Raw genomic sequence first — 16,033 nt, 5'->3', positions numbered from 1 at the left:
TTTCTCACAAAAACAAAAGAAAAATTCAGAAAATCTCCATCTTTTCTCTCTCTCACTTCATTCACTTCTATCAAATTCAAGCATGTCAAGGCCAAGCAAGAGGCGGCAAAATTCACGAGGGAATCAAGCACTCGCATCCCACCGGATTCCAACTTCCCCGAGGTAATCTTCAAATCTCTAGAACAAAAAGAAAAATTTCAGAAATTGAAACATAGAAATATTGTTCCTACTAGATTTGTTGATTCGCAATCTCTACATACATTGGGAATATTTAATGATACAAAAACTTTATTTGAGAAATTGGGTTTGGGTACTATGTTTGGCATGTTTTTCTGGACCTATAGGCACCTAACCCTCGAATTTTTGAGTTCCCTAGAAGTAGGGAATAAAAATCAGGTGCTTCATTTTCGCCTCATGAATGAGGATAGGGAATTAACATTGAGCCAACTAGCTGCTATCTTTGGCCTACCCCTAACTGGGAACATCGTCACCCCCAGAACTTCGCATAAACACTTTGGAGGCCTTTACGGGTGAAGATGAGGTCAACACCCAACATATGTCTGCCGATCATTTGCACTTTCCCAGTCTTCGCTACTTGCAGCGATTTCTGGGATGTACACTTTTTGGGCGAGCTGAGCCCCACTCCTGTCAAAAACAGGAGATTTTTTGATGGGGAGCTATTTGTTTCCCGAGCTTGACTATGCTTTGTGCCTGCCATATTTGTTTGTCTCCCAGCTCAAACGGACCGCCACTAGCTTGCCTGCCCAATTTGAGGATGGTAGTGTCAGGGGACAACCTATTGTTGTAGGTGGACTTATAACTGCTATTGCTGTTCACTTTGGTTTTGTGCCTGACGTTAACAATGCAGTAGTTGGCCCTGCAGAAATTGGCATCGATTACATGATCAATGCCAAGTGGATCACTGCCCAGTCGGCCAACAAGTTTAGGTGGTACATTGCCAAGAAGGAGTCCATCCTTCTTCCTGACCGCGCCCAGACCCGTCTTGAGCCTGAGTAGGTTCCTACCTACTTCCTTTGCGGGGTCAGGAGCCCATTGCTCGACGACCCTTGAGGACCTACCATAGGCAGTCGGCGGGGGAAGCCTCTTCCTCCGCTCCTGAAGACCCTATGATGGCCGCCCTTACTCGCATCGAGCAGGGACAGCAGTCCCTTACCTCACAGATGGGCCGTCTTGAGTTGGGTCAGGCCACCATTCAGACCCACCTGACCTCCTTGGACACACGGTTGACCACCGTGGAGTCCGACATGCACCATGCCCTCTACCCCATCTACCATGACTATTACCACCAGGGGCTTATCGCCCATGACCATACCCATCCGTCTTGGTATACGCCACACGTACCTGACCCACTGACCATATGGGGGAGGATGCCTTTGGCAATGCTGTTTTTGGTGCTGCAGGTACTTCTGGAGGCGGTTTTACTGCTGATATGTCTGACGATGAGACATGAGTCCTCTCTTCTTCCCTCTTGCTGCAATGAGGTCATTGCCGAGTTCAGCTTGGGGGAGATTTGCTGTAAGTACACCCTCTCTTTTTATTGCTTTTTAGTGTAGTCAGTTTAGTTAGTGTGTTTGTTATAGTTTAGTTTCATTGCTTAAAAAAAAAAAAAAAAAAAAAAACATATATTGCTGAAAAAAATACCAAAAATACGAATTGACTGGATTGATATGATCGCTTCCCTGTGCCCCATGATATTCTTTGAAAATGTATTTGGGCTCTTTATCTGGATAGTTGGGTACTTGTGATTGTGATGCTGGAATGTGAACTCTAAAGGCCATGACCCTCAATGAGTTTTGATAATAAAGCGCTTATCTTGACTGCATACTTGATCTGGTTAGATTCTGAGGATTCATTTTTGCCAATGGATTCATTTCTATATCCATTCTGTTTTTCTTGTGTGTTAGTTCCTCATTAGCTGACTGATCTTGACTTTGACATCGTACGCATTGAGATCTGATGACTTGTGGCAATTGCTGTGATAGAGGCGTTCTTTTGTCTGCTTTTTGAGCCTTAAAGTGATTTTCATGATATACTTTTATCCTCCTTAGCCCTGCTGAGCCTAATGACTGTTTCATGTTACTTAACCTCATTACATGCCCATACCTCTGTTTTGATACTAATCCCAAGCCTAGCTTGGGGGAGCATATGGTTGAGTTAGCATCTGAGATAGTTTTTATGAGTTACTTTGGATGGAAACGATTGTCTTAAGGTACAAAAATTGAGAAAAAGAAAAGAATGAGCAAAATGAAATACATGTGATTATGGGATTGAAAAAATGCAAAGAGAAAGAAAAAGAAAAATTGAAAAAGAAGAAACGAACAAAAAAAAAAAAAAAAATCAAAAATTCTTTCTTTTCCAAGTGCTTGCAAAGAAAAAAAATTCAATCACGCTGTTTCTAGAATGAGTTCATTGCAAATTTGGTGATTTATAGAATTGGGAAACTATTATTGGCTATATCCAGGTGATACTTCTAATAACTTGTGCTCCCCTATTCTTGGTTTTCTCCACCACATTTCCCATACATAATCCATACCCATACCTAAGCCCCATTACAACCCCGAAAAAGTCCTCTTGAGCTTGCGCTTATATTGTCTATCGGATTGATGTGGTCAGTTTGTCAAAGTTAAAGAGTACGTTCGCTACTTGAGTCGACATGATTAGGTTGAGTGACATTATCACCTTTCTAAACACATGAGAGTGTGAGTGGGAAGGGTCATTATGGTTGGGATGGTGAGCGATCGGGACATCTTTTGCCTGCCACAAAATGTCGAGAGGAGTGACACCCCAGTGAGTACCTTTTCAAGATTTTGAACGTCATATAAGGCAGCTGCATTGGATTGGTTATTTGGGTGATTGGTAACTAGAGTGATCTGAACAGTTGAACTTGAATTGTGCCTGCTTGAATGATTTGTGAGCCTTATAAAAAAAAAAAATTTTTGATCTCTGTTTTCATATTTGAAGGGGTGAGGCAATCATATTCTTGTTCATGTCATGGTTTTGCTTAGGGACAAGCAAAAGGTTAGCTTGGGGATTTTGATGTGTTCATTATTCATCGATTATTTACTCTAATCCCCTTAGTTTTGATAGTCGATTTGGGCTCTTTCGAGCTCTTTTCTTGTGAATTTGATGTGTTTGGAGTTCTTGTCGTGTTTTGCAGGTTTTGATGCGGATTTGGTACTTTGCACCTTTATCGGAGTCGCAACACGGAAGTCTAGCAGTCACACAAGGTCCAAGGCGTATCCAGAAGACCGAATGAGCGTTTTGGTTGGATTCCACGAAGAAAAAGACGAGGAAACACCTTCGCCTGGTCGACCGGGCGGCGTGGCCCGACCGGGCGAAGTTTCATACTTAGCCACCAGCAGAGTTCGAAGAAGAAACCGCTTACGCGCCCGACCGGGCGGATTCGCCCGGTCGACCGGGCGAACTTCAACACTTGGGATTTTTCATCCTTTATTTCGCCCGGTCAACCGGGTGATCAGACGAAGAAAAACGCTTACGCGCCCGACCGGGCGGATTTTGCCCGGTTGACCGGGCGGAATTTTTCATTCGTCGTAAGTCTGCGATCACCGTCGCCCGACCGGGCGGACTCTCAGGACGCGATTTTTCGGGTTTTTTAGCCGGTTTTGTAATTAGTATAAATAGGTTTTTAGTATTTTCGTAAAACCTATCTTATTTTCTACGTTTTTTAGGGCCAAACACTTAGTTTATTCTCTCTACTTTTGTTGAACTTTTACATTGGAAGATTATATAGATCGTCGATTTCCTTTTCCATCGTTCTTCAATCATTTGGTATTCTTCTCTACTTAGTTTAATTTCATGAATTCTTTTACTTTGATTATGTTTATCGTTTTAATATCATCATGAGTGAGTAGTCTATTTCTAGGGTTTAGAGAGGGATGCCATGTTTATACCTTTTTGATTGTGATTTGATGTTCTTCAATAATTGGATTGAATTAGAATAATTCCTATTGATTTGTTATACTTGCTTAATTCATGTAATTGCGCAATATCATGAGTTATGTTTAGCTAATAAGAATTAGAATCGAAAGATCATATTCATTAGAGGCTTATTACAATAGGTAGATTTGATTATGTTGAGCGACCGTACTGGCATATGTTAATCTAGGAGTTGTTAATGCCTGACCAAGGATTAACGAATTACTTCATTATTTGAATCTCAATCCAAGTGTTGTTGAATTATATTATATTGATTAAACTGGTATAAGCATGGTGGACCGATCGATTGCCCTAGGTTTTTAATTATTTGATAAAATCCCATTTTTCTGCGTTCTAGTTCATTCTAGCCTAGTTATTAATTCCTCAATTATTTTCCTCTCTGGAAGTAGTTAGATAATTGATATAAATCTGTAGAACTCCTCTCCCTGTGGATCGACCCGTATTTGCCAGTTTCTGCTAAACAGACACCGTGCACTTGCGGTATATTTTAAAACCCATCAATGCTTAAAAGGGAAAATTTGATTGCTCAATTGTTCTGATTCGAAGAAAATTAGGTATGTTTTTCATTTTTAAATATTCACTATTTTATAGTTTAATTTATTTTTGATGTGTTTAGTTAAATATTTTTGTATCTAGTAGTCAAAATTAATGTTATTTTGCATAATTTTTAATTAAAATTCACCATTTAAGAATGTTATATACTCCGTAGTCCGTACTTATAAACTATTGTTTTATATTATTTTGATTTATGGATGCATAATTCTATTTTTGATTTATTACAGTTCAAATATCTTCGTGTTAATATTTTGCAAGTATTTGTAAATTACTGAATTTTATGCAAAATAAAAAATGATAGTAGATGTGAATTATATATTGTTATTATTTCGCATTGATTAAAACGTTTATTTGTGAAATAGCAAAGTTCTAATTTAGCTTTGTTGTGAAAGAATTAATCTATGTTTGTAGTTGTCAATGAATTGTTGAATTGTTCAAATGAGAAAACAGTACAAGTTTTGAAAAAACAGTGCAACTTTAAATTTTTACGATTACTTTTATTCATATTTTCAAATTTTATATAAACTGGCTTTCCTCCATAATCAAGTCTAGCTTCGCCCCTGAACGGACCTAAAGATGATTATTACTCTACCAGTAATGCGATAAGTGACTTAAATCTCCAATACAGTATTGCACTAACAATTTGTTCATAGATAACTAATGGTACACATGAGACACCATTATATATTGGCTAATTATTCTACCTATAACATGATCCAGAAAGATGTATGATCTATGAAAAAATACTGTTTTCATCTTAGTAGTCAATGACAAGGGAAGGGATACAGGCAATTTTCGACCACTCTTCAGTGTTTTCGCGAATTTGTTTGTCCAAGAAAGGGCATTCCCAAATGCACAAACTTGTTAAGTTGGAGAGCCTTTGCATTGCATCTTGTGAAGGCATATGCTTCAAATTTGTCAAGGAACAGAGAGCCAACGACGAAAGTGATGTCAAATTCCATAGCCAGTCTGGTAAAATCTGCAGACTTTGAAATTTTTTAATATGGAGTGATTGCAGTGCTGATAAATTAAATGTCGAAGCTGGTAAGGAAGAGTGGTTATTTCGGCGTTCTATTGTGGCGCCGACAAGTTCAATGAATGAAGGGATCTGCACAATGGACTATCTTTGCTCAACTCAGTTGGTAACAGTCTATCAGTATTTACTTCCCTTAAACAAGGGAGACAGGCCAATCCCACTAATTCAGATGAAGTAGTAATACGGTCACAATCTGTAACTTCCAGGTATTGCAATTAAGTTAATGGCGACAAATTTGGAAGATTCCCAACTTTATTGCAAGAAATCAGCTTCAGAGATTCAAGCAACTTGCAACACTGAAATCCATGTTCGGGAAATGAGATAGTTAATTTGTCACAACACTCCAACAATAAGAAACGAAGACCTGTGAGGTTCTCCAGTTTGAGATCTCCCTCAGCATACAAACAATGTTGCAATGTGAGGGAGACGAGGTTGCAATGTCGTTGTGAACCTTGTGTATCAACCATCAACCATTGTGGGAAGCTCGAGCCATTATAATGAGCTACCTCAAGTGTGGCCAATTTATCATGGGGTTCTAGGCCTTGTAGAATGCCATTCGCCCTGGAATGTTCATCTAAATTCATAGACCATTTTAGGATTAACTTATCAACATTTGATTTTCTCCCCAAATGTATCCCTCTGGCTTCTTCTTTATCGGTTATAGCATCCAGTCCACTTATTGCCAATATGCCCCTAAGGTTGTTTAAAGAACCTAGATCGCTTGCTTTCCCACCCCACTTGCTTTTCAGATTGATAGTAGACAAAGTTCTCAGAGAAGTCAAATGCCCCATGCCTTGTAATATACCAATGTCAACAAATTCTGCACTAATGTGCCTCAGACTGACCAAGTTACAGACTTTGCTCTGTGGAAGAAAACATCTGAGCTCACGCTTAGTATTATAGTCAATCCTCAAAGTCTGCAAATGATAGAGGTTAATGATCACATCTGGAAGTGTCTCGAAGCAATTCTGAGAGATATCAAGGTATCTCAAATGTTTTAAGTCGCCAATGGATGTGGGTAAGTTTTGTAGGTCAAGATGGTGCAAACATAACACCCTTAAACACCGAGCATACTTCAGAAATAATTCTGAACTTTCACAATCCTGTAGATGCTTAACCTGAGGGTAGCAGTAGTAGTAAGTACGCAACTTCCCGCAAAAACTGGAAGTAAGATAAGGATGATCTTTTCCCGGAAGGAGAGTAGTTGATAGGTGACGAACCTCTGTCGTTAAAGAGTCCTGGAAATTTAAAATATTTTCCAAATTCGAGCACTCTTCTCCTGAAGCAATATGCGCAAGAGATGATACAAGTTCATGTATCTTAAATGTGATCACATTCCCAAGCTGATCGAAATTTGCCTTTTGGAACAAGGAGCTATTCAACAGAATATCAACAAAATCTTCCCCAACGACCTCCATGTTGTCGTATGGTTGCAAGAAGCCTTGCGCCATCCACATTTGAATCAATTTGTCCTTTTGGATCACCTCATCTTCCTTGAAAAAAATGGCACAATATGAAAAGCATTTTTTCAAAGCTACATTTGGCAAGTAATTGAAACTTAATTCCAAAGACGGTAGGATGCCGTCTTCTTTGTGCCATACAGGGTGTTTCTCAACCTCGTCCCACTTTTCGACACTTTTGTTACGTAACAGGTCACCTAGAGCTCTTATGGCAAGAGGAACGCCACCACATTTCTTTATCATCCTCCTTCCTAACTCTTGGAACTCCCTAACAGTAAGATTGCCATTACCCACTGTTCGCTTGAAGAGAGACCAACTGTCATCTTCATCAAGCCCTTCTAATTCATAAGTGGCCTTCTGAATATCATCTCCATATGTGTTTATGTTTGCCAATACCTTCTTGTCCTGCGAAGTCATCAAAACGGTAGTACCCTTGGATCCACCAATATCTTGTAATGCACATTTTAAGGTTTCCCAAACAAATGTATCCTATACATCATCTAATATAAGTAAATACCTCTTGCCTTTCAGCTTCTCTTGAGATCTTTAACCATTGCTTCGTCCGAGTTCGACATGTTTGAAGCATTTTTAAAAAGTTGCTCAGCCATTTTCTTCAGAATAACTCCCACATCAAAGGTATGAGAGACCACAAGCCAAAAAATCCGAGAATAGTATCCCTCCACTTCTGGTACGTTTGCAACTTGTTTGCTCAATGTTGTCTTTCCAAGTCCTATCATGAATATAAGCATTTGATCAGTCAATCGCAAATTAGACGGTATACACGAGTCTACTATCTAAATGATGTGCACCATTTAACACAATGAATAATACAACATCCTCAATGGACAAACTAAGGAAAAGAACAAAAGAACAACACACGAGACTCAATGAACATCTAAATCAGCAATGAACAACAAGAAAAAAAGATGAACATAAGAGGAAATATCCGATGAATAACCACTTAACTTACTTAATAGACTAAGAAACACAACGAACAAAGAAACATCTGTAATAAACAAACTAAGAAACATCAAGATAAAGGTTAGCAAAGGAGAATCGTCGAAATCGATGTTCATTGGAGAATAGTTGGTGTACATTAGTTTCACATGTTCATTGGAGAACCGTTGATGTACATTAGTTTCACGCGTTTTATGTTTTTTGGGCTGCGGTTTGGCATGTGTCTACCATTAGCACTAGCCCACCATCTACCAATTGCGATCAATAGTATACTACACTAATCGGGCCAGAACCTCGCACAGGTCAACTCGGCCCGGGTTTGCAGGCAAGGCCCCTTGGGAGTAGGGGGAATGGTAAGGGTAAATCCCCAGCCGCAAAGTGTCTTTAGTAAGGTTTGATCCCACAACCTCAAGGTTATGAGATATAAACCAAACCACTAGACCAAGCACTAGTTGGTTAATAATGGTTTTACTTAAACTAAAGATGTTTCATTGCATAATATTAAATCTAGGTATAAGTTACATATCCCCCAGGTTATATATATATATATATATATATATATATATATATATATATGGGTAAGATCATATGAGAATGTTCCTTACATGAAAAATGAGAATAAATCTCAACCACAAGATTGGATTAGAATTACAACACTTGTTCATTAGAGTTATACCCCCTAACAAATTTTGAGCCAAAAAAAAAAATATTTTCTTTAATTTTTTTTTTCTAATATTCTTTTGTTTTTGGAGTTACTTCACTTTTTCATTAGAGTGACATCACTTATTCATAAGAGTAATAGCACGTAAAATTCATTCTCATTTCTCATGTAAGCATGCATTCTCATATGAACTCACTTCTATATACATATATATAATTTTCATTTTTTTTTCTTCGCCAAATGCCTCCAAGTGAATTTATTTCACCAAATATCCTTAGGCTACAAAGTGCATAATATGTGCACTTGAACCTATCATTAATATAGAAGAACATGAACTTATTTCAACAACTTTTCAAGATAAAAAGAACAAACACTTTAATTAACATTAAAGAATACGTAACTCTCCAATTATTAAAGAACATAGGTCATAATGAAAAGAATGACATAATGTAAATGAACATCTAGTTTAAAATTAAAAAACATACATTTAAATTCAAATTTGAAAACAAAATCTCGTCGATAAATAACAATATTTTTCTTAAAACATGTACTCTTAAAAATATTAAAAGTACGTCATTTAACATAGAGTGCAAATCTTCTATTGTGCATGCTCCTATTAGTGTTACACTTTCCCATAATTCATTCCTGAGTTTTATTAAAATACATCAAAATACCTTTGACCAACGAAAGTCTAAGTCTATTAATCATAAATCTCTATTTTCCTTAATTAGCCCTAATTCATCCTAATTAAACTTTTTAGTCCTTTCTTTTCCTCCGTAACTTTCGTCCCTCTTCTTTCTCTCTCCACTTAGCCTCTCCCCCACCATTTCATTATAGCACCACCATCCTTGAGGCTTGAACCACCAAAGTTTCTGCCACCTCCCCTGTTGCCTCCTGACCAACTTCTCCCCCCGAAATTGAGCTGGAAGATGCACGCAGCGCAGAGGGCCGGGATGTGGACCTCAGACACTGACCTTGGTGTGGGGGGTCTTTAGATTTAGTGATGGAGGAAGTAGTGGTGGTGGGGAGAAGAGAGAAAGTGGGATGTAGTGTTGGGTTTTTGTTTAGGGTTTAACTGGGTTTTTTTAATAATTTGTTTCGGGTATAGGTGGGATGGCATTAGTTTAAGGTGAGCAATGACGATTGGATTTATGTGGAAAAGCTCGAATATTTGTGCCTAGGAGGTGTTGTGGTTGGTGAATTGGTGGTCGTGTTTAGTGAAAAAAAAGGAGATCGCCGGAGAGAATGAAGGCTGGTGGTCGAGGGGGAGGGGGTTGAGGGGAGAGAATTATGAAGAGGAGAGAAAAATGAATAATTAGGGTTTATTAACGAAATGGGGGGTTAAAGATTAATGAAGTTAGAATTTTGTTAGTCACAAGAAGATTATGATACACTTTATAATATTCAAAAGATATACTCCCTCCGTTTTTTTTAATTGTTAACACTTACACTTTTCACGTATGCCCATGCAAAACTTTGACGATATATATCTTTAGTTTTGTATTTGTAAAAATTATAAAAAGTACATATCAATAAAATACTTAAAGACGAATATAACAAAATCTCACATGACTATGCTTTTATTCACGTATAAATCACAAACGGGGGTCAAAGTGCGATTTGTGAATAGTGTAAAACGTCAAAGTGTAACAATGAAAATGAAACGGAGGGAGTACAAGTTTGAGGGTATTTGGTAGCGAAAAAAAATCACCACGAGACATTTGATGAAAAAGCTATACTCCTTCCATCTGAAAATATAGTTTATTCTATTTTTTTACGAGAATTAAGGTAGGTAAAATCTAAGAGTGGTAATAAAGATTTTTTGTTTATTTAAATAAATATTGTTGTGTGGGAAAAGATGATTTTAGGACAGAGAATCGAGTAATCGGTGAAAGAGCATCAATTGTAACAATTTGGGTTGAATAAACAAAGGAAAAACCAAAATTAAAGAAGCAAATAAATGATTGGGACACGATTTTTCTAGACAAATTACGGAAAAATGTGGAACTAAATATAAAAACGAGAACTATATTTTGGGACATCCAAAATGGAACTGAGAACTATATTTTGGGACGGAGGGAGTAAAATTTTATAACTAAATAAGATAAAAGACACTTTCAGGTTTAAAATTAAAATATCTCACAGGTCAAATAACTGATCGAGTTAGCAGAATAAACACTTTGGAATTAGGGAGGGAAATAAGAATAACTCCTTCTAAAATGGCCCTAGTGAGAACTAAACCCCAATCTTTAACTCAAAGGTACAATCCTTTATTATTAGGCCAAATTTAGCTTAGTACATATGCATATGGGAGGAATCGAAGAAAAAGTTTCTCAAGACGAGAAAGAGGAAAACATCATATGGGCATATTTTTTGAATTTAATATGCTTATTTAGTTTTAAACTTGATAGTACTTATTGATAAACAAAAGATGCACATTACCAAAAATTATGTACATCCAGTTAAAATAAGCCCCCTCTCTCTCTCAAATTATAATCTCTCTTTGACCAGTTTAGAGCTGTTATCATCTTTGTTTTTTTTTGATGACGGTAAACCGTAAGTCCCAATTTCTACTTTTATGCACTTGTTTTTTTTTTTTTTGATAATAATTCTCTTTGTTCTTTGTTTTAGAGAGTTATGTACCCAATAATTAAGTTATTTGTCTCTCTAGTGGGAATTTAGAATTCGATTAGTTAGTCTAACTTTGTGGAGTTTAAAGGTTGGTTATTATGATTTGTTGTAAAGATATAGTTTATTGATATTTGGCTGTATTAATTTGCAATGAACATTGGGTTTTCGTATGCTATTTACACGGACTAATTAAGATATATCTTCTCAAGATTATGTTAGAACGATAGACGTTCTCATACAAGATTGTCTGATTCAACATACATACGGAGATTATGCTATATTACTGAATTTGATTCATTATTATCATATTCATATCCTAGAGAAACTTTATTTGATCAAGTTATATTATATTCCGCTTTTTTAAATATCTATTGATGTAGATGTCGCATAACTTTCGATTAATGAAATATATATATCCCTTCCCAAAAAAGTTAAAAAATGTGGACATTTTTTTTATCCATATAAGCCACGAAGACACTACAAAATACAAAGAGGGGGAGGAGAATTTGAACATGTGACATATCGTTCACAACACCTCAATTTTAACCACTAAGCCAATACATCCTTGGTAAAAAATATGGATATTTTGTAATGCATATTTTTCTACTTTCACTTTATAATATAGTGAGTCATTTTTTTTATTTATATGGGAGTAATTTTAAAACTTTCTCACAACCACATTCTCTCTCCCATATAAATATAAAAATGACTCACTTTCATATTCTCTCCATAACTTTGGAATAATATACAAAAAATCTTTTAAAAATAGAGGGAATTAGGGTCAAATGAGAAGATTCTTATATTATAAAGGATGAGACATACAATTTTTGCATATTTTTGAATGGAATAAACATAAATTTATATTATGTGCAATTTTTTTTAATCATGGATATTCTTTTTTTTTTAACAAGATACACATCTTTTTCTATCAATAATAAATATATACAACTCGAAAATGAAATATGCATATCAATTCCAAAAATACACACATCTATTTTATAGAATATGCACATGTATCATTTTCATTTTAAGAAATTTTTTAGATCTCCCACAAGTTCGGATGAAAATCTAGTCCGCATTCGATCTAAAGGAAAAAATATGAACCGACTCTGACAAAATTTTTTTTTGAATCGGACTCCGTTTAAAAATTTCTACTCCGAGTCATATCAGGATCAAAGTCGGAGTCGTAATCGGATCCCATAAAAAATTTGATATTCGAGTCGACTCCAACTTCAAGGCAATTAATCTATTTCTTTATTTATATTAATGTATTATGTATGGATAATCTAACTATGACTTTGAGGCAATTGTATTATCAATTGAAGAAATGATTGTTCAAAAAATTCGTATTTAAATTATTTGTACTACATGTGATTATTAAAAAAAAAAAGAAATGATTAGATTTTTTGAATTATAGAAGATTTTTCTATTAGAAAAATGGGGTGGAAAAAAAGTCAAATCGAGTCGGTATCGGAGTCAGATGTTAGGACTTCAAGTCAGAGTCAGACTCGGATGTAAAATCCCACTTCTTGTAGGATCGATGTCGGATTATGTATAATCTGATTCAAGCCTGACCCGTTGTCATCCCTACCCATAAGAAAATGTATTAACGTTAAAGCAACCCAAAAACTCGATATTACTCATCCGTTTCAAAATATAAGGCAGGCAAGATATTTCATATCGAACTTTAATCGTTAATTACTCTCCATTCATGTTGATAATAAGAAGATAATGTTATTAAACGAATCTAAAGGCATAATTTTTATTAGTCATATTATAAGAGATTTGTGGTCAAAACAAATTCTCTAAATAAGTAAATGCCATTCATTTTGAAACGGGTGGACTATTACGAGTTCAGTCAATGTTGGGACAATATACCCATCAGCTTAAGGTCTCGTTCTTCTGGACTAGGTGAAACCAAAACGAACTGAATTAATAATAATAATAATAATTAATATAATAATTATTATTATGATTATAATTACAATTATAATATTTATAATAATAATTAATAATATTAATTAATTAATAATAGTAATAATAATATAAATAAAAATAATTTATAAATTAATTATTATTATTATTATGATGAATAATAATGATTAATAATGTGATGAATTATAATAATTATTAATAATAATGATGAATATTAATTATTATAATTATTGTAATAATAATTATTATTCTTATTATTATTACTATATATAATAATAATAGTAATAATAGTAATAGTAGTAATAAATAATAATAATAAATAATAATAATAATAATAATAATAATAATAATAATAATAATAATAATAATAATAATAATAATAATAATAATAATAATAATAATAATAATAATAATAATAATAATAATAATAATAATAATGAGCTAAAAACAAATCAAATGATAGGGCCTAAGATATCTTAGGACTATCCTAGCTGATTCCTAGGTATGGGTACTCTTAGGCTATGTTTAGTTCACCTGAAATTTTCTGATGAACTTATCTGATCTGATCTGATCTGATTTACAAGATCTTATCTGTTAGATTTTTCTCAATATATAAGAAAATATATAGTCATGTGGGGTCTTGTTTGATTCGTTTTAATGAGTACTCCCTCTGTTTTTTTTATCATTCCTACTTTGACTTTGCACGTTTGCCAATGCACGTTTTAAAACATAAATATCTTTCATCATATATTAGTAAAAATTATAACGATTGAATATTAATAAAGTACTAATTGAGACGAATCAAACAAGACCCCACATGACTATATTTTTTCTTATAAATTGAGAACATTTGAGAAGATTCTCTCTATGCATGAATAGTGTCAAGATTCTAAGTGAGAAAGATAAAAAAAAACAGAGGGAGTACTTTATTAATATTCAATTATTATAATTTTTACTGATATGTAATGAAATATATTTGATAGTAATAATGATTTTTAAATATAAGCATGATCTGAATTGGTCTGATCTGATCTGAACTTGTTTTTTCTGATCTGATTTGATCTGAAATAAGCAAAAATAAGGTGAACTGAACATAGCTTTAGTACATAAAAGGAGATAGATAGAAACACATCTTTGCCTTTTTAGCTAGATGATGAGAGTGATAGAGATAGAAATGACTCATGTCCCATCAACAAGATGTTACGTTAACAGGAAACTCAAAATCACAAGTACTAAAGCAAATTCTAAAAAGACGATGAGTATAAAAAAAAAAGAGCTTGGATGGATGTAGTGTATAATTTACCTGCCAAGCCGACGATTCCGACGACAGTAAGATGTTTAGTATTGTTGCTAGGATCACACAGCAACTTAACTAGCCGATTCAAGTCGTTATTCCGTCCTACGAGGCAATCATAATCCACCCATTGTCGCTGTTCCTGCAGCCTCCTTTGTTGTTCATCATGACTTGATCTACTAGACTACTACTTCCTTGGTTACTTGTAGTAGCAACGAAGTTCACCGGTGTGATGCCGAGCTTTTCACCCTTGCTGTAGATCTCACCTATTTCCTTCCTCAATACCTTTACTCTATGAATGATACAACGGTGAACAGGATAAGACGTGAATTTATCTTTAACCTTATCCCTGTGTCTGCTTCTGTTTTCACGCTTCAGAGTTTCATATGAATACTCATCAAGCAGATCATCTGCATCATATGCTGCTTTCTTTACCATCCTCAGCCAATCACTTAGTAGCACATTGTTGTTCGGTACCAAGGAGTTTTCGGCTGGACCATGTAACAGCTTGTTTAAATCATCGAACTGCTCATGAAGCTTCTCAAATTCTTCTTTGTATTTCCTCGCAAATTTGATTTCCTCTGTGATGCGTGATAACACCACTGTAACTATTACATGAGCTTCACATGCAATTAGTCCTCCGACTGCGTTATGCCAAATGGCGGTCATTTTGAGGAAGATTGAATAACGATTAGATGATGTTATGATCAAACAAACAAACAACAACTAGGCCTTATTCCCAAGGTGATTTGGGGTCGGCTAACATGAATCGTCAACTGGAATCGTGACTAGAGGAGATGATGTTATGATCAAGAAGGGAAAATACTAGGAATAGACAAAAAGAAGAATGAATATTAAAAACAACAGAATAGAAAGAAAAATTGGAATGTAATTTATGCATTCAGCATCAACCAAATATTAGCTTATACAAGTCGCGAAAGATAATGTAACAAAACAAGTGGAGGAGAAAAGGGCAAGCAAAATGAGAAGGAGATAGAAAGAAATGTGATTGATTATTGTATGTTTTATAGATCAATGAAGGTGAGTCAGTCATGCATAAGTCGACGCCGCCTAGCTTGTTTGTTGTAGAAGACTTGGTGAGTTGGGGCCCTTTGCAATGGAAACTTCAAAAATGATAATTGGAGTAAAATTGTCTGTCTCTCACATTAAACCAAAAAAGTATTATTCATAGATGTTTCTTTGTTTCTTTTCGTATAGGAGTATAATAGTTATCTAATTTATTACAATTTTAATGTTTAATATTTTAAAGTAAAACATAATAAAATCTTGTAATTATATGTAATTATATAAATATGTAGACAAAATTTTTGATTTTTAACCTTCTTATTATGTAATAACATTTTCTTACACAATTTTTATTGAGACGGTTATTTTTATCCCTAATTCATTAGAAGTTTTTTTTTTTTTTGAACAATTTATCATGTCATAACGTCCATTTTTCAATTTCGCACTAGGCAACATAACACGAAAAGCTAATAGAATCAATTATAAATTTTTTGAATAAT

At 34.9% G+C, this 16,033-nt stretch overlaps 1 protein-coding gene across 1 annotated transcript; it reads right to left on the bottom strand.

The window, feature by feature from the left end:
• Window positions 1–5,140: 5,140 nt before the first annotated feature.
• On the bottom strand, window positions 5,141–15,726 carry LOC125497438 (putative disease resistance protein RGA4). Its single transcript, XM_048644325.2, has 2 exons — window positions 14,517–15,726; window positions 5,141–7,759 (listed from the first exon to the last, which is right to left on the bottom strand). Exon 2 carries the CDS (start codon window positions 7,444–7,446, stop codon window positions 5,785–5,787), a length of 1,662 nt encoding a protein of 553 aa, XP_048500282.1. The 5' UTR covers window positions 7,447–7,759; window positions 14,517–15,726; the 3' UTR covers window positions 5,141–5,784.
• Between the last annotated feature and the right edge of the window lie 307 nt (window positions 15,727–16,033).

Source organism: Beta vulgaris, chromosome 5, assembly GCF_026745355.1.
Source record: "Beta vulgaris subsp. vulgaris cultivar EL10 chromosome 5, EL10.2, whole genome shotgun sequence".
In the NCBI taxonomy this organism is placed as follows: domain Eukaryota; kingdom Viridiplantae; phylum Streptophyta; class Magnoliopsida; order Caryophyllales; family Amaranthaceae; genus Beta; species Beta vulgaris.
Note: the sequence above shows the minus strand (reverse complement) of the source record. Positions and strands in the feature narration are given on the sequence as shown.

Coding starts and splice junctions, on each gene's coding strand:
- LOC125497438 (XM_048644325.2), bottom strand. CDS start 7,446: ATGACTTCGCAGGACAAGAAGGTATTGGCAAACATAAACACATATGGA.